Source organism: Callorhinus ursinus, unplaced genomic scaffold, assembly GCF_003265705.2.
Source record: "Callorhinus ursinus isolate GAN/ISIS: 27379988/994484 unplaced genomic scaffold, GSC_fseal_2.0 scaffold3, whole genome shotgun sequence".
Taxonomy (NCBI): domain Eukaryota; kingdom Metazoa; phylum Chordata; class Mammalia; order Carnivora; family Otariidae; genus Callorhinus; species Callorhinus ursinus.
In genome coordinates this window covers 30,554,610-30,577,398 of record NW_027397065.1, presented here as the reverse complement: position 1 = coordinate 30,577,398, position 22,789 = coordinate 30,554,610, and the positions used below count along the sequence as shown (strand labels likewise).

The 22,789-nt window shown below is 44.1% G+C and overlaps 1 protein-coding gene across 4 annotated transcripts in view; it reads left to right on the top strand.

Annotated features, from left to right (window-relative positions):
* The first annotated feature begins 18,822 nt into the window (after positions 1-18,822).
* The window catches only part of CPEB4 (cytoplasmic polyadenylation element binding protein 4), a 61,240-nt gene continuing 57,273 nt past the window's right edge, over positions 18,823-22,789 (top strand). For all 4 annotated transcript variants that reach the window (XM_025867021.2, XM_073889800.1, XM_025867019.2 and 1 more), the window contains exon 1: positions 18,823-21,339. In XM_025867021.2, coding sequence (XP_025722806.1) covers positions 20,215-21,339 — 1,125 coding nt within the window. In that variant the 5' untranslated portion in view covers positions 18,823-20,214. The remainder of the gene's footprint in view (positions 21,340-22,789) is intronic.

Here is a 22,789-nt window from a genome sequence, read left to right as displayed (position 1 = left end):
CCCCCCCCCCCCCCCCCGCCCCGGCCCATTTTGTGCACTGCTGTATCCCAAATGCCTACGATAACGCCTGGCAATGTAGTAGGTACTGCGTGTATATTTAACTGAAACTGTCTCCTCACTTGGAATCAGGATTCCGCCGGCTGGTCTCTGTAGAGCTGGCACTGAGGTGCCTGCCCTAACTTGAGATCTGAGGCAGCCACGTTCTGCAAAATGGACTGAGGAATGTGCAGAGGGAAAAGGAGGAGTAAGAAACAGAAACCAGAGGGATGCAGCAGAAAGAGTCCGGACAGGCGACAGGAACATATGCCTCTATCTTCTTGATAATGTTTCCTTTTCGCCCTAAGCTAGCTTGAGTGGGTCTTGATATTTAAAACCAAATCATTCTAACCAAAACAGCATGTCTCCTTGGAGTCCCTCCCTGAAGGGATTGCTGAGAATTCCTATGCACTCTTGAAGTATTTTTAGCCTAGTGCACTTGGAGGCATGAAGGACAACTTTAATCCTTCACCACATACCTTGTCTGATCTGCTTACTGAGACACCGAGGTAGGAAGGAGGTAGGGCAACTCTAGAGCCCAACTACCTGGCTCCGAATACTGGCTCCCTCCCACCATCCTGCAACCTATGGCAGGTGATCTAACTTTTCTGAACCTCGATTTCCTCCTTTGCAAAATGGACATGTTAGTAGCATCTACCTCCATGGGTTATTTGAAAATCTAAAGTGCTTTGCACAGTGCTTAGCACATGGTTAGTGCTGGATAAGTAATAATAATGTATCCAATCCACTGAACAAGCGGGATTCCTATAAAAGCAATTTATTTTTATCCATCATTTCCCTTTATACCTATTCATTGTGTGCAATCTATTCCTTGCTCCAGAATGAGAATTTGGTGAATCCCGAGTTTCTTAACCACTGTTAGGTAATAAAAGGTCCTTTGATCACTTTAACTCAGGGACACTGCCTCAATTCAGTACTTACATCCTCTCCCCTCCTCCCCATAGGGTCTGCTGCCAGCATTTCTACTCCTCCATTAGCTTGCTAACCTATTTTCTGGATACTCCAAGAATCACGTGGGGCTAGAGGAGGAAGGTAATGGGGATAGGAAAGTTCTCAATTGTTTATATACTGTGAAAGCCTGGCTTTGCACTCTCTGAGTGTGACAAATGTTTTAGGTTGACAGTTTCACACTCAGATTTTCTGGAGGTGGCCCTGCCGGACCACCTATGATGACAACCTCTCACCTGCCTGCGTAGGGTCATGGTGCTACCTTCCCTCCTCTGGCACCATCCCCCACTTCCTTGAGCATGCGTCAGACCCAGGCCCACCACGTCCCCCACTGCAGGGCACCCAAAACAAGCTCTCTGAGAGTCCCTGAATGACGAAGGGCTAAGGCTGAAGCACAAACTTCTTTTCCAAAGAAATTTTCACAAAATCTTCCCTAAATCTTAACCACCCAACCCCGTTCTATCCTCCGAAGTGGTGAAGAGCTTTGAGAAGTGTGGGACTGGCTTGGGGAATTTTTCTTTTGTAAATTCTTTACTTGGCAGTCCCTGCCCTGCCTATGGAAGGCAGCAGCTGCTGTACCTTGGTGCCTCTGCTGAAACTCCCATTTTGATCTCCTGTTAATAATAAACTGACGTGTGCATTTAACCTTTCCGTTCAAAAAATGTGATCAGGTGCACTGTCTCAATTCCTCACAGCAACTCTATCAAGGTGGCAATTCTGCTCTCCCCATTTTGTGGATGAGGAAATGTGAGGCACAGAGAAGTTGAAAAGCCTATCAGAGATCACATGGCTGAAGATTTGGAGGCCGGTTTGCACTGTCTGCCTGACTCCTTTCCATAGCAGCACATAGCTTCCCGAATGAGGAAGGCATGGGAGGGCTCTGTGCCTTTGCTCTGTGCTTGCCTGGCACTTAGGCTGTGAGCCTTCCATGGCCCAGGGCACTCCTGATTCAAGGGATGTCCTAGAGGCCAGCTCTGCAAGGCAGTAGCCTCCTCAGTACAGAACTCAAACACAGACCGAGACTTCCCTGATGCGGATCGAGGAGGCCAGCCCTGTGACTGGCAGCTGGGTTCAGAGAACCAGCCAAAGAAAAGTCTTGCTTCCTTTGCACATAAAGCGCCCATTCTCAGCCACACACAGTGGCACAGACACTCACAGACCAGAGCCTCAGAGGGCTGGACAATGAAACAGACACAGGCAAGAGCAAGAGATTTTTTTTTTCTTTCCAAATGCAAAACCCAGATAATACTCAACACTTATATACGATTTGCATATGAGCTGAAATTTTTATAGGAAAGGCAGAGATTTCTTGTGCCAGAGTTTTGGGGGCAGATGGCTGGGGGAGGTGTCTATAAAGACAGCTTTATAGCCTGTGGCCACTTCCTCATGGTGATCAGCACATGGGCCCAAAATACACCAGCTCCCTTTTCCCCCATGTTGCTTGTCTTCTACCCATCTTCCTTTCTCCTAGGCCCTCTCCCCCTCTCTCCGTTACTGATACCTTCCTAGTGGCCAGCCCTGGGCTAGCTACAGAGATGAGTGATATTCCAACCTGCCTTCTAGGGCCTCGCAGTCAGGTAGGGAGGCAGGAAAGGAAAAACCAACAATGAAAATCCAGGATAATAAAGATGGAGATACATGCAGAGCGCTGCGGGACCATAGAGTAGGGAGGAGGGGGGAGGGAGCGAGGGGATTTTCGAGATATTTTATGACTGGTACAGACAGACAAGTGGTTGCCTAATGCCTCAGAACAGATCCCAGCCTTTACACAGAACTGAGCGAATGTCGGCCCGTAGTGGACTGAGAGAGAGCTTCTTGGAGGAGGAGAGGCTTGAGCTGAGTTGTGAGGGCACGTTCATTAGGCAGACAGAATGCAAGTTGGGGAACTACAGGCCGAAGGAACAGTCAAGGCAGAGAGGCAGGAGAGAGAGTCTGGTGTGTGATTTCAACACAACAAAGTTCCCAAACGCAAGCCTATACGTCGTTGGAGGCTCAATCAAAGAAGTAGTGACCTGGTCCAATGATGGAAATGAAACAATCTTATTGTATGACGCACATCTGATGGGCAAGTCCAGTAATTTTCAAGGGTGGTTTTTTACAATATGCAATGCAGTTTAAGCTGTGGAATTTAATGCCCCAGTAAGATGCAGTTGTGCTGTGTACAGCCTCCCAGGCTAGGAAATGGGTCAGCTAGTCTTCAGGTTAAAAGGCCCTTGGCTTGGCGGTCATCCTTACGCCCCTTTGTCCTTGGAGTGTCTGGAACCTTCTGATTCCCAGTGGCCCAAATACTTAGATTTTGTCCAAAACCCAGTACTGGTTTTCCCAGATGTAGGAACATAATGAAAATCTAATTGACCCCACTCTGGTCTTGGGATGCTAGCCTCTGATTCTCAACTGCCCCAGTCTTTGTGTAATTAACCTCTTGACCCCAGAAATGAAGGCTCCATAACAGAATTGGAAGGTCCTCTCCAGGACAAGAAGGAGCTTCAGAGCTGAGACCTTTTCTCTTTACTATCTAAATGTTAAAACTCAATGGAGTATAACAGCCATCATGTGGATCCATAATTCTAAAGTGACCCAGCCTGACAGGCACCAAATAACATCCAAATTTTACCCTACACAGTGAGAAAGAAAGAAAAATAAAATCAGGCTACTTCATTGTTTTTCTCTCATGAACGCCTCTTATGAATATTTTGCTTTAAAAGACTAATGTGCTGAGGACTTGGGAAGACGTATTTGTGTGCATTCATTAAGTCTCCAACTCAGAAACACATTCTGGGACTAATTATTTTTTAACTAACTAATCAGCATGTTTCATTCATAAATTGGGATTTATCAGTATAGCACATGAAAGGAGAGAACATATTATTATTTTAATTTGGTTAATATGCAAAAACGCGCTGTGTTTGTAATGACCTGCTTTCACTGAATAGAAGCAGCCTGGAAACAGTAGCGGCTTCCTCTAATGAGGGTGCTGGCTCCCGGCCCCAGCTGTTCACCACTAGACACTCTTGTTTGCTCCCTGACCTACCAGTGCTGTGTGTCTCCTGCAAGGAGGCAGGAGCGATTTCCTCGCAAGGGGAAATACTGAACGCCAGTGTGTTTGTTCTGCTGATAGAACCAGTTACACCCGCTTTGTTAGGGGGAGGAAAAAGCCTGGAGCATGAGGGTGGAGGGTAGTGGGAAGGAGTGTTCACTCTTGTTGGCTATAAAACACGCACACGCACGTGCGTGTGCACACACGCACCCTGAACCTGTCAAGAACAGGGCCCAAATCCATTAATAAGAGATTCCGCTGTAATCAAGTGATTCTTGTCTCCTCTCACCCCATTGTGCCTGCCGTCCCATGTGCTGTTTGTCTGTCATGCGCAGAAATCCTGTTCTGAAGTCCCCTGATAAAGGGATTTATTTATCAGCCCAACCTGAGTATCCCATTTGTTCCTGCAAATGAGCGGCTCCTCCTTGCTCCCACGCACCCTGATTTAGAGCCACGGAACCAGGGCTGCAAGTTCACCCAGTTTATCGGGAGCCTGGATTATCTCCCCACCCCCTCCAACTGTCAGGTCCGGCTTTGAACCAGAATCGTCTTGCGCCTCTGGCCTGCAGAATCGCTCTGGCCTCGCACAGAGGCGCAGTGTGGGGACGGGCGGGGGCAGAAGTCATCGCTGGCCTTTCTGGGACATACTGGAGCAGGGTCCAGCTGCATTCTTTCTGTCCAGCCCTGGTGCCAGTCTGCCTTGGTCTCCGCCCAGGGACATCCTGATGTGGCACATTCTAGAGCCAGGCGCTGCTTTTGTGTTTTAAAGAAGGACATTTCCTCTTCCTTGTTTTTTAATTTTTACTCTAGGAGCTATTTTTAAATTATGAAAGAAATACACATGCTCATTGTAGAAAATCTAGGAAAAGCAGATAAAGGACCATTAAAAAAGGTCTATAATCCCACTACCAAGAGACGACTGGCACGTGCACTCCCGTTTGGGGTGTTTCCTTGTGCCCTTTTGTGCCTGTGGCAGAACGGGCCCTCTGGGTGAGTGAGAGCACCCTGGGCTTCCTCTCTTAGTGAAGCAGGATGGGAAAAACTGTGCTGTATTTTAATGTTTACATGCAACAATCAGAGTCACGTGATTGTTAAACGGCAAGAGTGTATCTGTGGCTATGTGTAACTGTTCAGAGTATCCCTGTGATTATTTATAAAACTGCATTTAGAGATCATGTCAAAAGGCTAAATTTGAGACCTTAAGCGAACATGAGACCCTGTCAAATTGCTCTCCTGGGTACCCCACCCCACCTCCACAGGTCTTGTGTATGTGTGTTGGTGCTTTTATTATGTTAGAGATCACACTGTCTTCACATTTTTCTATTCTGACTTAATCATACTTTGTTAACATTTTTAGAAGTAAAAAAATTCTTCTGCAACCAAGTTTTGATGGCTTCCCAGCATTCTATATGCACACTTACCACCTAAGCTTTTACCCATTATCGAACAGTTCAGAGGATTCCTTTTTTTCCCCTCACTACGATAAATAATACTGCATTGAACATATTTATAGGAAAGCCTTTGTGACTTCCTCTGGATGGATTTCTGAAAGGGAAATAACTGAGTCACAGGGTAGGAACATTGTAGTGTCTTGTTTCACGTTACTCAATTTGTTCCCAAATCGGCGGTACTGATTTACCACGAAAGTTAGAACATTTTCATTGTTTTAATTAATCTTTAATTGCAGAAGTAATTCACAGAATACAGGCTCCTTGTAAAGGAATTTAAAAGGTAAGGCCAAAATCTCTTTCAACCACCTCTTCCGATCTCTAAATCCCTCAGAGGCAGCTACGGTTTGCAGTTTGGCAAACGTTCTCTGGTAATGCATTTAATTTGTTATCTGAGTGCTTATGTGAAATGTGTGCCTATGAACTAATAAAAACTTGTATATCTCTGTAACTATAGAAAACATGATATTCTTTGTGTCTGCAAAATGTAAAAATCACTTCTTTACACGAATGATAACATGTTGTATGTGCGTTACATGACTTCCTCCCCCGCCCTTCAGCTTTCTGTCTTGGAGTCTTTACTGGGTATATATAAATCTACCTCATTCTAACTTTCCATACAGTTCTGTGGGGTAGATATAGCCTCGTTTTGACAACCATTCCTCTATGTATAAATAGTTTGGGTGATCCCATTTTTTTTTCATTTTTACAAATAGTGCATGTACCCTTTTACACAAGCAGATTATTTGAACAAATTTTTTCTCTACAGCAGAAACCAAGAACTAGAATTTCTGGGTCATGGGCTATGCACATTTTGATAGACACTGCCAAATCATAGAGGGCATTTTAAATTACTTTTACTAGGGATATTCTAGAATGCCTCGGACTTAGGCTTCATTATCGGGATGTAGATCTGAAATGTTCTATTAGGTGGGATGTCACCCAAAGGTCTGTTCTTGTATTCATTCATTAGTCCATCCATCTCTAGCTTCTGAGGACACAACATGGCCCTTCAATACAGAGTACACAGTCATCAATGAATGTGGGTTAGGTGCTCGTCTCTTCACCAGCCACACCCTCGAGGGGCCCCAACCGGACACCTGATTCCTTTGCACACCTGCCTACGCCTAGCTCAGCTTTCCAGACAGCGCTCAAATTTCCCCTCTTCTTGGAAGCCCTCCCTGGAGCCCAGGCTGAGTAAGGCAGCTTCTCTCCCGTGTCCCCACGGCACCCTTGTTTACTGGCTTGTCATGCTTTCTGCACTTTGGAATTTAGTCATCTCTCCCCCGTTGCACTGGATCGTCTCGGGATCTCGTTGGTGCATGGCTTTGGGGCATCACCTGATACACGTGTGTGGACTGCTGACTGAACCACAAGCATGTACCCATGGCTGTGTGTCAGCTTCGAAAGGGAACAGGCCAAGTGTATGCAGCATTTTTCATACAGACCTTCATGGGAAAAGGTTGTAAACAATTAGATGGCTAATGGTTGACCCTTGATGGTGATCATGATGTTGATAAAAATGATGAACGATTGGTAAGTAGAGTACATCATGAACTCTCTCACACACACAAATTTAGAACCATGTCATTCACCTCTCTGGAAAGTGTTCATGACACTCCTCACCTCAATATTTCTCCATGAAATCAAGAAGTTTCTTAGGCAATTTATCTTTTAAAATGCATCGCAGGGATGACAAACAGCAGTAGAAAACCTGCTCAAATAGTTGGAGTGTGGCAGCTTCCTGTCATCAATCTCTAGGTAGGGTCTCAACTATGAAAAGGAATGGATGGAAAAAAAAGACTGGAAATAAAGATATCGAAATGTGAATAATGGTGGCATCGGGGGAGTTAGGGCAACATGTGAGGTTCTTTTTGCTTTTTTAAACCTTTTGGATTATTTTGCTGTGTATATAAATTCATTTTAAATCAGAAAGCTAGAAATCACAAAAAAAAAGTCTAGCAATTAATGGCATTTCATTTATTTTAATTTTTTAGGATTTTATTTATTTATTTGACAGAAAGAGAGAGAGAGACAGCACAAGCAGGGGGAGTGGCAGAGGGAGAAGCAGGCTCCCCGTTGAGCAGGGAGCCCGATGTGGGGCTCGATCCCAGGACCTTGGGATCATGACCGGAGCCTAAGGCAGACACTTAACCGACTGAGCCACCCAGGCACGCCAATTAATGGCATTTAAAGAGAAAATTTAAAATAATTGTGAGTGTGTACATATATGACAGAAGAAAATAATTTCAACAGGACTAACCTGAGATATCAGCTCTCAGATTACCTAGTCACTCATTCAATATTCACTGGATACCCGGGGAGGACTGGGCTAGGGGCAGAGTGGTGGATGCCACTTTCACAATGCTCACATCTAGTGGGAGCCACAAACTCAAATACTAAAGGGGGTCAGGCAGCAAAGAGAAAGAAGTGAAATCCACCCACTGACCTACTCCTAATATTTGCTAACATTTGGTGGCCCAGGGATACAGTATAAATGGAAGTCCATCTACCATATATCTAAATACTTTTAAGTTACAAATAGAATTAACAAACTGAAGTATGGTCTAGTCTCCTACCTTGACAAATACACCTTTATAATGACCTGGAAGGCCAAGTTCAAGTTAGAATTCTCAGACTCCTCAGACTTCCTTACCTGAAAATGCTAATAGGGTCCCTAGCCCGAGGTGCCCCCCTGCAACACACCATCCACACTTCTGTTCCTCCCTTGCCTGACTCCAGCTCACACAGCAAAAGACTTTGTGCAAGCGGATGGCGCCTTGGCCTGCACATTCAAGCTTCATTCCCTTCCCTCCCCACCAAAACACCCTAGCTTTCTCTGACCACTCCTAAGGCCCAGGGTATGTACTCTAGTAGGGCTATTCACCTTGGGAAAAACTAACTGCGAAAGAGGTCTCTGGAAGCAGGCACAGGTCACATGGGCAGGGAACTCGTAGGTCCCTTGGCACCGGCAGTATGGTCTATAAAAGGCAGTGCAGGCGTCCCTTGGCTTCATGAACTCCTGGGGAAGGGCACCTTTGGAGAGGGGCCAGAGTGGTGTCTCTAAGTTACGGGGCCAAAGGTAGGGACCCACTTGCCTGGTTCCCAGGGCAGCATGATCAGCTGGATGGGTAGGGACTATGGTGAACTGGATTGATGAACACCCCATCTTATGAGAACAGCAACTACTTAACTCCAGCCCCAAATTGCCCTATATGGGAATCCAGATGGCCACATCTTCCTTTTTTTTTTTTTAAATAGATACAAATCTGGGTTTTCTCATAGAAGTGCATAATTTCTACATGTTAGCAAGTAATAACTTAAAAAAGGTAAATTATTCTGCAGGCCCAATATAAAATATCTGTGAACCACCTGCCTGTGACCTAACACACAACAGAAGGAAAGAAAATTAAAATTCCATTTACACATTGCTTGATCACTCTTTGGCTTTGAAAGTGATATTCACCAATTCATTAGTGTCACTTAAGCCCATAAGTAAATGATGATATGTCTCCATTGCTGTATATGTGTTTGAAGTCCATGCAGCTTCTGTTCTCCAGCAGAAATCCAATTTACTTGGTACCTTTCTGTACTGATGAATGTCCCCGTAACCCAGCAGGAAGGGCCTGATGGATGGATCTGCACCTTTTGCTTTCGTGATGCTGGCTTTCCTCACCTTCTCCTCTGGTCTGCCATAATAACCTGAGCACATAACCCTCACTGCACTTCCCATACACTGCTGTCATTAGCTCCTTATGTCTGTCACTTCCAGAATCATCTCCATGTCTGCAGGGCCTACCACAGGGCCCGTCACATGGTAGACACCTAATCTATTTTGTTTGTTCTGAACTGAATTTGTTGGTGGTTGATGCTCCGTAATCACCCACATCTCCCCAACCACCAATTAATAATAATCGCAGCTGACATTTCTTGGACATTTGCTATAGGTTAGGTGCTATGCCAAGAACTTTACGTGTACTGCCTCATATTATCCTCTCAGCTAACTGCTTAACAATTTTTATCCCCATTTTCCAGATGCAGAAACTGAGGCTCAGAGAGACGAATAGACCTGCTCATGGGTTGTTCAGCAAATGGCAAATGGCACAGGTGGGATTTGAACCAATCTTGATTCAAAAGGTGTGTGTCCTGAACCAGTAAGCGAGTATGTCCCTAAAAGTGCCACTGACAGTCCTTGAGACACTCTCAGGTGGTACATGGGGAAACTCTGAATCACTAGGCTTTTGTTCGGCTCTGTACATATTTATTTCAGTGTGTGTTAGGAAAACATAAATAGCAGCATCTTTTTATGACATGACATTGATTTTTCTGCTTACATTAGTGATACAAAATTTTCTTTTTAAACTTATTTAGTTAAGTTCTAAAAAAAATTGAGTCCATTTCCAAATAAAGTTGGGCGAATAAGTAAGATAGGTAATATAATAATACAGCAACAATCATGTGCTTGAGTATACAAAAAAGACTAGAATTTGAAAAACTCTGCCTCATAAACCACCAGATAGGGATTCAAAAGAAACACACACACATACAATGAGACGAATGTTTAAACTCTCACCATGCACTTACAAGTTTGTAAAACGTTGCTTAGAAAATGCATCCCAGACCTTGCCTAAGGAGGGCTCCAACCAGCCTCTAAACTTCTAAATTTGAAGCATGTTTATTTCTTTTTCCTTTTTCTATTTTTGGAACTTAAATGGCCGAATGGATTAAAAAAAATTGCCTCTAAATAAAAAATGAGCTAGGGGCCTGGAGCGCTCCTCTGCCTCATTTCAACTCCGGGCAAATGGTGAATTACAACACCCCTGGACATAGTGGTTTCTAACTGCCAAGCTGCTAGGCTTTTAAATAACAGCCACACAGAAGTGTGGCCATAATGCTACCTATTTCCCTTGCTAAATTATTTATGCATTTATTTTATTTTACATGGGCTGTTGAACCTGAAGGTACTTTTGTGGAGGCCAGGTCATTTCAAGAAACCCATTACTGAGAATCAACTCAGCTACATTAGAAACTGGTACATCCAACTGTATATGATACTGCTCATTAATATTATATAATTACTGCCTCTGCAGTTGTTTTTGGGTGGTGATAACTTGACATGTATGCATGCGTGTGTGTGTGTGTGTGTGTGTGTGTGTGTGTGTGTGTGCATGCACTATCCAATGGCTTTGAGGCAATCCACTTCATTAAGGAGCTGTTTAACATTGAGGGTGTATCAATACAGACTAGCTTAATGCAATCATGGAACTGTACCTAAACTGACTCGGCCAAATGAAGCTATTACCATGTATAATGCGTTTTACACAAGATTGAAGTGGTTTACTAAGTTTATAAACCACTCTCCAGGATTTATAGTGACTGACTTGCCAGAAGATCAGCAGTGTGGTAGAAGTGTTATGCCAATAGTAACTTGATGTATGCTAATAGGAGATTGCTGTATTTTTCACAGAACAACACAGAATAACAATAAAATCTAGAGTGTTCTTTGTAAGATTTTCCAAAGTATGCTTATTGTTAAATTCAACTTAACATTTATTACTTTGGGTTTACTTGTGACTTGTATATGTGAAGGGAAAAAAATTGATTAATTCAACCTTAATTCAACACACACTCAGTAAAGGCCTACCATGTGCTGGCATAATGCTGGGCGCAGAGGATACAAAAGAGAAAAGAGTAGCTGACCCAGAAGAGCAAGACTAGTGAGTGGGATCTAAATAGTCATTAACATAATAGTCAATTATATGGCTAAGTGTCTCTGCCCACTTAGGAGAAGACACCCACCTTTGCTGGGAAGTCAAAGAAGGCCAATGAGGGTGCTTGAGTAGGAGCCCCTCTGGAAAACAAAGTAGGTGTTCTTGGCAAACAGACACATATGGAAAGGCCTAAAGAAGTTGTGTGGTAAGCATAGGAGACATTTTTTGACTTCTTTCCAAAGACTCTCCCTTTACCTTTGCTAGCAGAATCCTGATTTGGGGTTATGTTTCATGTTGGGGGTTCTTTAGTCTCAGGGAAGGTGGGCCCAGGTCTGGTCTGGATCGTGGCATGTGACCCAGTTTTGAACTAAAAACTCTAACAGGAAGTGTGCTGAGGGGCCCTCGGGAAAGACCTACTCTCCTTGATCAGAGGAAAACTCATGACCAGAAAGAAACTCAACTCTTTGAAGCCCTTGGTTTCTCACCTCTGAAAGCCATGGTATGATGACCGGGTCTGTGGCAGACATCTTAAGACCTTGAAGGAAAGGTCTAGAATCTAGAACCTAGAGATTCCAACCCAGAGTCCTGACATCATTGACCAGCCAGCACGAGCAACCACCACCTCTAGACTACTTGATGTGTGAGAAAAATAACCTCTTAATGGTTAGGTCATTCTTACTCATGCATTCTGTTACTTGTAGCAAATAGTATTCATGACTGATGGCAAGTTCATGGAACTTCAAGTTTTTCAAGATGCTTGGAACGATGTTCTGGGAGAGTTGCACAAAATGATGTTAAAATGTCATCCAGTTTGTCAGGTGCATGGGATGACATGTTAAGGAGTCTGGCAGTGTTTTTCAGATAGTAGGTCCTTTTCCAGTGGGGTACACGAGATGATTGCTGGTTACACCCAGACAAGGCAGTGCATACTCTTAAATCACACAATGAGAAATTTAGTTCCCTTTCCAATCCTTGTCAGTCCCTCTAATTATGTAAAGATCTTTCAGATTGGGCTAGTAAGTCTTTAGCACCTTTCTAACCTTAGTAATCTTCCTTTTTAACAAAAAGGAAGAAGCCCTCAACATTAGAGCTTTTGAAATGCATATAGGATCTAGGAGAAATTCATACCATTATTTTGTTTTCAATATTTAAACATGACAATTATTTTTGGTTACAGTAAGTGATAACTGTTTTTCATTTTGAGTGGTAAATCATGTTGCCCTAAATAAGGTTTTAAGTTTTTTTTAGAAGGTAAGCCAACTTACAGAAACATTAAATGTGTGACACTGCCGGAGCTATACTAATATGGCAGAAATTGTGATGCTGGAATGACAATCACTGAAGTTTGAAAAATACAGTTGAGGTGTGCCTGGGTAGTATAGTAGGTTAAGTGTCTGACTCTTGGTTTTGGTTCAGGTAGTGATCTCAAGGTCCTGAGATCAAGCCCCACGTTGGGCCCAGCATGGCATCAGCTTGTGTTTCTCTCTCCCTCTCCCTCTGCCCCTCCCCCCCACTCTCTCTCTCTCAGATAAATAAATCTTAAAAAAAAAAAAGAAAAATACAGTTGAATACATCAGGAAGCCACGGAAAGTGTTTGAACAATGGAGTAATGTAAGTAGACTCCCCATTTAGAAAGATTCAGTGAGCAAGGCCAGGTATTAAGCCCGAAGATAGCATCTGCAAAAAAATCCAGGTGAGAAATGATCAGACTTGAACCAAAGCAGGATATGGAGAGAAGGAGGAGATGCTGAAGAGAGAAATGAAGAAAACCTAGGGACTAACTATAAGAGGATGGAGGAGGAGAAGGAGGGGTTTAGGATGACTCCTACGTTTGCCTTAACCAACTGAAAGAATGAATCACGGCACCACTGAGTAAACCAAAGGAAAGGCAAGGAGGACTAAGGCTGGCTACAGTGAACTGAAGGCCCTCCTTAATCCCAGGTGGGGATGGTCTGTGAATCACTGGTTCTCAAACCAGTGGCATTAGCATCTGAAAACTTGTTAGAAACACAGATTCTTGGCTCTGCCCCATACCTATCTAATCAGAAATTCTAGTTGGTTTTAACTTGTCCTCCAGGCAATTCTGAAGCATGCTAAAATTTGAGGACTATTGGGTAGAAGAAGAGTGCTGAGTCAAGATACCTGGGCAAAATAACTGAATTATTTTAGACAAGGCCCTTCCCTGGACCTGCTTCCTCAATTGCAAAATGAGGGCATTGACTTGGCTGTAAGACTCAGGTCAGTCACTAAACTTCTCTAGGCCAAAATGCCTCACCCATCAGTATCCAACTCCCCTTTTCTTCATTGTTAATAGAATGTCACTTTTTATAAAACTAGGTACATGAGTGTGAAATAAAAACTTCTTTTGCCCAAGTTGTGCCCATATGGCCAAATGCCCACCAGGGGGAGGAGAATGGAAGTGATGTGAATGTCTTCTGAAAAGTTTCCTCAAAGAGAAGGGTCATGTCTTTCATCATCTTTCTCCTTCTTCCTTCAGTCTAAAACACAGGCATGATGGCTGGAGCTTGATCAACTATCTTGGATCACAGGCAGAAGTTACATTTTGAGGAGGGAAGCAATGGGGTAGAAGGAACCTGGTTTCTGATGACTTCTTGAAGCCACCCCACCAGCCCTATATTGACTCTCCCAAGCCTCTTTCATGTGAGAAAGGAACTTTTTGTTTTAGCCATTCTTGTTTTGGTTTTTCTGTGTTCTTGTATTATTTTGAGAAAAATCTCTTGAAGTTTAAAATTTTATGAGAAAATAGTACGAGAAAACTTAATCAGAATATCTTGGGTGGGGCCGGGCCTGGAAATCTGCATTTGATGGGCTCCTACTGGGGACCAATGCACACTGAAGTGTGAGGTTGGATGCTTATGAATCAACTCTCTCATAACAGTTCTTCAGGACTACATATACTCCAAGAATAGGGGACCAGGAAATTTGGATATAAAAGAAGAGGAGCATCTTTAGTAATTTTTTTTTTTTTATAGATGCCTTTCTTTGAACCTTTATTGCTTAAGAGTTCCAAAGTGAAACTGTTTAGGTAGCAAAAATTCTGGCTAAAAGGAAATCACCAGACAAACTGAACCAGTGTCTATGAGTTTATGGCTATGTTGGGGCTAGAATTTTGGTCTCTGACTCCCGGCTCTCTGACCTCTGGACCCTGAGGCTTCCCTACAAGCTCTAAAAAGCTATTCTTTTTCCGGAGTCACAGCTGAAAATCCTACAGCCTATCTGCAGGGTGTAAGATGGCAGCTCTTGAGAGGCACAGCTGGGGTTGGGTGCAGGGAAGTGAGGTTGCGTGCAGGGAAGTGAGGTGTGTCCAGTCAAAACAGCAAGGGGTAATCTAGGTCAGCAGCCCATCCATATAGGTGGCTGAGGCCACGAAAGAATCCAAGTCATCCCATGTGATGCATATCACAATTTGGAAGGTCAACCCCCTCTTCTGCTCACCTAAATCTTTGCCAGGATAAGGCAATTTCAAGTGAAGCATGTCTGTGTCTAGGGCCTTTCCAAGCCATTTATTCAGTAACAATGCATTGGAGGAACTGGCTTCACCACCCCCACCAAAATGCTTGTTAACTATGGACTCTATGTGAATGATAATACCTTAAATGGGAAAGCAAGAGGAAAACAGTGTTTAAAATGCAGAGGGTTTGTGCAGATTATAAAACAACAAACAAGAAGGGAAAATATAACCCAGCAATTAACCATAAAAAAAAACCACACACACAAAAAAAAACACAAAACACAGTGGCGTTTTCTAAGTAAACGTGCACACTTTTCAATATTAAAACAGGGTGAAGAGTAGAGGTGGGGTTTAATAAAACCTGCCTTCAGGACTTGGCTTTGTTTCTGTCCAGCTTGCCTTCTGGGAGTAAGCATCCAGATACTTTTAGAAAAGAAGATATTCCAAAAGTAATTCCACTCTTCTCTCTTCCTCTACCTTCATAGGACCTACCTTTAAATATTATTGTTATATTCTTTTAATTTCAGTAAAATATATATTCCACCACTACATGAGAAGGCTTATTAATGAAGCTAAGCAAAGTAACTGCTGGGCATTAATCTCTTAAGGGATAGGACCATGGACATGCCCAGGCTTGTCTTCTTGCTACAGCTCACTATTAAACAACACCAAGGACACCGTGTCCTTCAATGCCATCACAGAAAGCTCCTGGGCCACCGACTCTAAACTATAAATGGACCAACTGCTTTAAATATTTCTGCATGCAATGAGCCTGTACTCATGTAATTTACGGTAGTATCTAGTCACTTTTTTGTATGGGTGTCATATTTCCATAAGGTGCCTCTGTTTTACTCAGATGAACTGAAGCAGGGTTGCCACATTGTACAACTCCAGGGGGTGGCATTCACATAATAGTCTGTGGTGCCCTGTGAGTTGTATAGTGCACAAAATGAGCGGCCTTGAGTGGCAACCCTGGTTACTAAAGTCACCAGGCAGGCCCCTGGGGAATTGGATGTGTGCTGTTGGAAGAAGGCTAACAAATGCTTCAAGGGCAGTGGTGGAGGACATCAGAATTGGAATGGGGCAGAGTTCATTCTGTGTGATTACAAGGTGAGATTTATATCACCCGCCAAGTTTTAAAAGAGGCTGGTGAAAGAGATATTAGGGCCATGCTTCATGGGAGGCTTGGGTTTGGGGTGTGGTGGACCTCAAACCCCAGAGGGGGCTGGGCAGTAGCCAACAGGGTACATGCATTCACTAGTCTACAGGTTCTCTGAAGGTGTGTCAATCCCTTGCTGGACAGGGAGGGAGGTTTTTTTTGTTTTGTTTTTTGTTGTTGTTTTTATCCGGTAGCACCTTAATGTTTGGACGGAGCTTGCTTTCTCTGCAACCTGAAAGGTTCCCAGTGAGCATGCTTCGTGGAGGGGCTTTCTTCTGCCAGCAGAGCATTCAAGCCAGCACTCATCTGCAACTGTAGATCCCTTTGGAGATCCTAAATGGAGCTGCTGAATAGTTGTCATGGTTACCTAGGCCAGTTTCTGAGGCCAGGATGTTTTTAAGGAGGGCAGCCCTGAGCTGGGTATCCTGGGTTTCTGAGCAGGCAACTGACCCAAGAGAACTGTTTCCCCCTTCCCTCTCCCATGCTCCTACTCCCTAGCCAGGAGCCTGACGTCTATAGAGATCATCTTAGTTTCACTCCAGCCCAAACCTACTGCCCACATCTGATTTAGACTTAAAAGATCAGGCTGACCTATTAGCATCCTGACTGTGGCTCGGGTGTGTCTCCTCTACAAACCAACACAGGTTCCTGGATTCAGTCATACACACAGCTGCTCTAGGCAAAAGACACCTGTGAAATACAAGTTCTCTATGCTTCATATGTTAATAAGGAACTAATATTTTTTTAAAACCTCAGCCCAGCACTTCACATGTAGCTCATGTAATTTACCAACCTAGTGAGAGAGGAAATATCATTCATATTTTATCCATGAGGAACTAGGGGCTGGTAAAGGTAAAGCCCAGGGCAGTACAACTAGGAAGTAACAGAGGTAGGATTCAAATTACAAGGTTGGGTTCCAAAGATAGTCCTTTTTCTTTCAAGTCATGGCTGCCATTTTAGCCACTGAGAACTGGTAGCTTCAAAAGACTCAATCATCTACCGGGTACTGACCATTCATTCATTCATTCACTCAGTCTGCTTTGTGCCAGACCCTATGCCAGCCACTAGGGAAACCAAGATAAGTCAGATAAAACCTCTGCCCTTAAGAAACTAACCCACTGACAACTAGCAGTAATTTAAAGAGAGGAATCTACAAGATTTTAGAGAGAGGGCAGTCAGGGAAACCATTCTGGAGGAAATGACACCTAACTGAATCAGCAAGTCTCAAGGTATGTCCAGTTGTGGGGAATAAACAGCAGGGTAAGACCCTATGCTTAAAGAACTCAGAGTAGAGTTGCAGAGGTAAGACTCAGGGTCATGATACAAGGAAAGAGAATAAAAATCACTTCTTAAGGCTCTGAACAGGTATTCTACATGGAAGTATTGGCAGATTGAGAAACTGAGGCAGCAGAAATCAGGGCCATTCAGGGAGGACTATAGAAATGAAATGGAAGCCACCTTTGTTCATAAGAGTCTTCTTAAAAGTCTTTGATCTCTCTTTGTTTTCCTGCTCTGGCTCTACCGTGATTTCTTCTCTTCATTTCTCATTTCCTTCTAAAGGAAAACACTTATCCAATGTCCTTAGAGCCTGTGCTGAGAGCAAGGCATTACCCTAATCCCTGATGATGGTCCTAAGCAGGAATGTACAAAGATGAACAAGACACACACTGGAGCAGCTACTGAAAACCTAAAGGATAAAAGTCTGAGAGATGTGAACTCCAAATCAAACAGCAGAAATAATGAAATTATTCAGACTTGGAAAAGGGACTGTCATTCAAGGTAACTCCACCATAGTTGGTTTGTTGATTCATTTTTATCAGCATTCATTCTGCAATGCCTCCTATCCACAAGGTCCTCTCCTCAGCGAGCCAACGGTGGAGCCCAGGTCTGGCTGACCTAAGCCGCCATTACAATCGTGTGATAAATGAGCATGAAAGACATACACGCATAGGACTTACGAGCCATGTATGCTCGTAAGAGAATTCAGAAGAAAGAGCCGGTGGTAGCTTTTGAACGGATTCCTACAATAAAACAGGAGTCTACCAAGTGGAGAAGAAAGGAAAGGGCATGTTAAAAGGCACTGAGAGTATCTTTGGAGCAGCTTGGTGTGGGGCATTTGTTCGGAGATGAGGTGTTAAAACGCACTGCCCACAGAGCGGAAAGGCCTTGAATACCAGACCAAGGAGTTTGGCCTTTTTCATAGAAAGAGATCTGAACAGGTGAGGAACACAGTAAGATTTTTGTGTTGGAAATGTCCCTCTGGTATAGCCTGTACGGTGGACTAGAACAGGATGAAGAAGAGGGCTCGACTACCTACGCTTACAGCAGCTGTTATCTTTGTGCCTGACAGACCGTACCAGACGGGTTAGCTAAGCCAAGCTGGGGAGTGGGGGTGGGGGAATGGAAGGTGAAGGGAGAGTCCCGCGTGAGGGCTACAGGCAGGACAAGGACGTACGCAGTTCTAGGCACCGCACAGCTGCTGGGGAGACCCGCCTCCCCTTCCAGATCCCTCTGGGGCGGAGCTCGAGCCAAAGCACGTGATGCCTGGGGACCCACCTTTACTGTGGGCAGGCCTCCCGTTCATCCGCGGCTTCACCGGTAGCCCCTTGGATCCCCAAGACTCGGACTCTTTTTCTTAGTGCTCGAGGGATCTGTTCTCTTCCGTGCATCCCTATATGCAACTCCTGCAAAGCGTGGTGAGGGGAGAGAAACAGCGAAGGAGTCCTTTGCCCATACTAAAGATGGCAACCTGCTGCGCTCACTCTGGGTGGGGGTTCCAGGCGCCCTGCCTCACTGGGCGAGGTCCAGACGGAAGAGGCGTCCCTCGAGGTAAGTTTTCGACCTTCCTAGGAGGGGACCTGAGCCGGGGGCGTGGCCTCGTCTAAATTCTAACAGCTGATTGGTATTTCGAGAGGTGGGCGGAGTGCCCTCGGTACCCCACCCCTCCCTCTTCGAACCGGAAGTGTCTCTCGGTCTTTCCAGCTGGTTGTCATTTCACTCGGCTCGGTCCTGAGGAGAAGGACTCAGCCGCGGCTGCGGGACCCGGGCACCGGGAGGCGGTGGCGGCGGCGGCGGCATCGGCGACAGCAGAGGAGGAAGAGGAGGAAGAAGGAGAGAAAAAGAAGAGCCAGGTGGAGTCCGCAACAACGACAGCGGGGACTGCGGGACCGGGGTGAAGCTACGGCGGCGGCGGAGGGGACGACGACGGCCCAGCAACCGTGAGGGGAAACAAAAGCCTTCTAAATTATAGATTTTTCTAAAATCTGGGGGAAAAAAGAGAGAGAGCACAAAGGGGGGAGGCCCTTCTCTTTTAGAATAACTACACTAGTGGGTTTTCCCTTTTTTTCCTCTTTTTTTCCCCCTGCGGAGAATCGAACTGAGAGAACTGAACAAACCGCCCCTGGGTCCCATGAGGGAAAAAAACCCCGGAGCCGCAGAGAGGGGAAGAGGCCGAAACCGCAGGACCTTCCAGGTCGCCCCGTTGGTCCCCGCACCCCCGGGCCGCCCGCTCGCTCTCGTCGAGTCTCGCTAGATCCTTCCTGATCGCGATCCCCCCAAGAGGGAGAAACGGGTGTTTTCAGCCCATTTCATGGGGGAGAGGAGGCCGGGGGGAGCCCAGGAACAGCGACCGCAGCAAGATCTGCACCCAGAGCCTCAGGAACAGCCCCAGAGGCCAAAACTGCACCCCGTGAAAGAGCAGAAACAGGACCAGGAACAGCAGAAACCTCCCTGCAATCATCTTTCCATTAGTCAATGCTGATTTCCTCTCCTGCAACCAGGAATTCACCTCCCACCCTAGATAACCTAATATAATCTATATATATAAATATATAATATATAATGTTCTTAAATTATTCCTGATTTTTTTTAACCAAGCTGCCAAGAAAAGAACGTATTCTCCTCTTAGCCCTATTCTAATTTTTATGTGAGTGAATCTAAACTGCTGAGGAAGACCATATGTGATTGTTAAATTATATATATATATATTTTTACTCCGCGCAATGCTTATTCTTCTACATCCATAGATGCTTGAGAAGCTGTGTTTTTGTCATTCATGTACATTTTCCTTTGGAAAAAGAAAGCGCCTATTTTACTAACCAAAGACTTGATTTTTACCCTCTTCGTTTTTATTCCCTCCTAGAAATAAGCCCAGTTGGATTCATGTCAGTGTTTTAAGAGATTTTTGTTTTTAGTTTTTTTTTTTTCCTTTCAGAGGCCAGAATTCCAAATCAGAACTATTTCAAGTGATAAGCTGCGATCTTTGAGCTAGCTATAAATAAGACATTTCAAACAAACAACTGAAATTTTGGGTAGAGGATACAAAGACGTGAGACATCAGGTTGTCATTTTTTATTGTAAGAATCTGATCCTAAAAATAATAAATGGGGGATTACGGGTTTGGAGTGCTAGTGCAAAGCAATACTGGGAATAAATCTGCTTTTCCAGTCAGATTCCATCCACATCTGCAGCCTCCACACCATCACCAAAATGCCACCCCCAGCCCTGCTGCTTTTATAAATAATAACACAGCTGCCAATGGCAGCAGTGCCGGGTCAGCTTGGCTCTTTCCTGCTCCAGCTACCCATAACATTCAGGATGAGATCTTGGGGTCAGAAAAAGCAAAAAGTCAGCAACAGGAACAGCAAGACCCTTTAGAAAAGCAGCCGCTCTCCCCCGGTCCAGGTCAGGAAGCTGGAATACTGCCTGAACCCGAGAAGGCAAAATCAGAAGAAAATCAAGGGGACAGTTCTTCAGAAAATGGCAATGGGAAGGAGAAAATAAGAATCGAGTCACCAGTGTTGACAGGGTTTGATTATCAAGAAGCCGCGGGGCTGGGTACTTCGACCCAACCCTTGACGTCTAGTGCATCGTCTCTTACTGGTTTCAGTAACTGGTCAGCAGCGATAGCACCTTCTTCCTCTACAATCATCAATGAAGATGCAAGTTTCTTTCACCAGGGAGGGGTCCCGGCTGCTTCGGCTAATAACGGTGCTCTGTTGTTTCAAAATTTTCCCCATCATGTCAGCCCTGGCTTTGGAGGCAGCTTCTCCCCTCAGATTGGGCCCCTCTCACAGCACCACCCTCATCATCCTCATTTCCAGCATCATCACAACCAGCCTCAGCAGCAGAGGAGGTCTCCTGCCAGTCCCCATCCCCCACCTTTCACACACAGAAATGCTGCTTTTAACCAGCTGCCTCATTTGGCGAATAATCTTAACAAACCCCCTTCTCCATGGAGCAGCTACCAGAGTCCCTCTCCTACACCATCTTCTTCCTGGAGCCCGGGAGGTGGTGGATATGGGGGCTGGGGAGGTTCCCAGGGCCGAGATCACCGCAGAGGGCTGAATGGAGGAATAACGCCCCTGAATTCCATCTCGCCTTTGAAGAAAAATTTTGCAAGCAATCATATTCAGCTGCAGAAGTACGCTCGCCCCAGCTCTGCATTTGCTCCTAAATCCTGGATGGAAGATAGCTTGAACAGGGCTGACAACATTTTTCCTTTTCCGGTAAGATTATGTTCCATTAATAGATTAAGATGAATAAGGAAATTGTATGGTGTAATATCTATTTAACTAAGAGGTTTGAATGGTCCATGTACATATCAGAACACTTCTTGGAAAATGAGTTGATTGCTAGACATTATTTTGGCAGGACAGGGGTATAATTGGGAACAAAATATTCAGCTGTTTCTTTGATAAATTTCTAATTGTAATCTTCCCCATAGATAATAGTATGAATTGGTATAATTATGACTACCAGGTAGCTAGTGATGTTGGAATTATTAACTATAATATGTTTCTAGCCTGACAGGATCATCAGGGTTGGTTTTTCCTACTTTTTTAGGTGAGAATAAATAATATATAGATATACGTATACTTCATTGTGCAAACCGATGATAATTTTCTGCCCAGATGAAGTAACTGTATAACAAAAAAATTCATTTTTTCCTCCACGTAGGATAGTGATTTACTGAAAACCAACTATTGAATTATAGTTTTCTCACTGGTTACACTTTAAACCTGGAACCTCTCTGAACCTTGCAGTCTGAACAGTCTGAATTCATCAATTCAGCAATTCCTCTTAAACCTCTTTGCAAATTCTGGCCTGCCCCGTGTCAGTAAGGACTGGTACAGAAATGATTTAAATGTTTTCTTCATCCCCATTTATTTTCAAATACCATGAAACTGTTGATCTCAGAGTGACTCTTTTATGATGCCTTTCATCCATTTGTTTATTTTCCAGTGTTAACACTAGGGGTGTAGATAAACCATTCCTAAAAATAGATCCAGGCAAAGATCACTTGTCTTTCTTGCCACCAGTGTATCCTTACTCTGCAAGAGTCACATGGTTTGATGTTTTTGAATTAATGAGCAGCCAGTCTAGTTGATAAATATGAGATAAAGGGAATTTCATAGTTAATTGAACATCAGATGCCCCACTGCGTTTGCATATTTGAAGGTATGATTGTTTATATGTGTTTAGGAAATTTATATGGGCTAATAAGCTAACATTGAATCAGTCCTCACAGTGACCCCACAAGGTAAGTTCTGTTATTATCCCATTTTGCAGATGAGAAAATTGAGTATCAGAAAGATATAACTTGCCCAAAAGCACACTGCTGATAAGCGTACAAAGTCTAGGTTAAAAAACAAGAATTAAAATATATATCTGTATACATGTGTACACATATGTGTATGTATATACACATGCGCCACAAAGGGTTATTTTAGAGATCTTTCTGCAAGGGCTAACACAGATTACAAGACAGTTGCAATGTCCCCAAATATGATGTCAGCACAAGCAGAACTATCTGTTTGGTTAATAATTTGCTTAGTGGGAGGGCAAGTTTGCTAAGAGAATCCTGTGTCATTCCAAGGAATTAAATGTCCCTTCCCTGAAGGATTCAGGTGGAATAGTTAGGATGTATCTTACAATATTTGATTAAGTTTAGTTTTA